This window comes from Austrofundulus limnaeus, unplaced genomic scaffold (genome assembly GCF_001266775.1).
Source record: "Austrofundulus limnaeus strain Quisiro unplaced genomic scaffold, Austrofundulus_limnaeus-1.0 Scaffold54, whole genome shotgun sequence".
Lineage (NCBI taxonomy): Eukaryota > Metazoa > Chordata > Actinopteri > Cyprinodontiformes > Rivulidae > Austrofundulus > Austrofundulus limnaeus.
Window position 1 is genome coordinate 1,820,060 of NW_013952456.1, and position 1,689 is coordinate 1,821,748.

At 32.9% G+C, this 1,689-nt stretch overlaps 1 protein-coding gene across 1 annotated transcript in view; it reads left to right on the top strand.

Annotated features, from left to right (window-relative positions):
• Positions 1-1,689, top strand: part of LOC106517942 (casein kinase I isoform gamma-3) — a gene marked incomplete at its 5' end in the record, with an annotated part of 21,555 nt that overhangs the window by 1,055 nt on the left and 18,811 nt on the right. Inside the window, 2 exon segments of the mRNA XM_014008995.1 lie at positions 1,051-1,205; positions 1,298-1,532. Of these exon segments, the coding sequence (XP_013864449.1) occupies positions 1,051-1,205; positions 1,298-1,532 (390 nt within the window).

Sequence of the window (1,689 nt, forward strand, 5' to 3'; positions counted from 1 at the left end):
TTAATTTTTTTCTCAAACTTTATTCATTTCTTGTACAATAAAAATAAAATACAAATAAAATGAAATGAAAGGAAGCAGAGAGAAGAAAAAAATCTTATTACATCTGCCCCTTTTTCCTCAAGTATAAATTCAAACAAAGATCTTCAGTTAACAAAACCAAACAAAAACATCAAATCTTTCTAGAACAACAAATTATATGGATACAGATTATGTTGTTTCATATTTATTTTAACAGTCTAGCCTTAATCATTCTTTGAAACATGTACAGTGATTTTGGCACTTTTCACATCATTTTCCAGATTATTCCACAATCTCACTCTTTCGATCGAGGTCCACCGTTCTCTCAAACAGGTTCTAAATTTAGGTTTCATGAACATCTCTGTTCCCTTAAGATTATAACAGCTCTCTCTTTTTACAAAGTTTTTCTGGATCTTTATAGGTAATGTGTTTTGGTGATTCAACTAGTTCCACTAAACGGAGTTGAGTAAATGTAAATTTACTCATCGCTGTTTAGTGAAACCAGTTTGGTTGGTATTCAACACTTTATTTCATAGAGTGCAGATAAAAGTACTTTTTGTACTTTTTTAATGATTGTGAACAGATTTATGATTTTTACTTAGCACTTTATAGACCTGTGGTTCTTAGATCATAGAACATTTTGGTTGTTTTTTTATTCTTACACTTGAAATGAAAGCATTTATAGATATTGTGCCATGTTTTTATGGGCATTTTCAGAAACAACAAATAAAAAGATTCCTTTGTTCCTTTGTGGACAAGGCTTGTCTCTGGCCTAGATCTTCTAGGTAAAAAGAAAATGTTGGGGGAACCAATTAAAATTTTTCAAAAATTATTCTTTCATCCATTTGTGCTAGTAAGTATTTAAAAACATTTTCCTCACCATGCTACCGTTATGATATAATTTGACCAAGTTTATAAATATTTTTGGTTAACAATAGTTTTAATTTTGTGCAAGAGCATGAAATGACCTCTGACTAAGTGATTTTGAAACTGTTGGCTGTCAGCTTATTGTTTTCTCTTTATCTGTTACAGATACAGAACATGTGCCTCAGGTGTTTTACTTTGGACCATGTGGCAAATACAATGCTATGGTTCTGGAGCTGCTGGGACCAAGCCTAGAAGATCTGTTTGACCTCTGTGACAGGACATTTTCTCTAAAAACTGTTCTTATGATAGCTATACAGCTGGTAAGAAGCATATTTTTTCTTCTTGAGAATGATCATATCTTAAATATTCTAAATTCTGTCAAAGAAAATAAAAAAACCTTTGTCTTCCTTAGGTAACTCGTATGGAGTTTGTTCACACCAGGAACCTCATCTATCGCGATGTGAAGCCAGAGAACTTCCTGGTTGGCCGACCAGGCTTTAAACGGCAGCACAACATTCACATTATAGACTTTGGTCTGGCAAAAGAATATATAGACCCAGAGACAAAGAAACACATTCCATATCGGGAACACAAGAGTCTGACTGGAACTGCCAGATACATGAGCATCAATACACATATGGGGAAAGGTGAGTGATTTCATATTCTTTATGTACATGCATCATGTTCCATTGCATATAAACCATTTCAATGGACCACAATACAGGTGCTGGTCATAAAATTAGAATATCATGAAAAAGTAGATTTATTTCAGTAATTCCATTTAAAAAGTGAAACTTGTATATT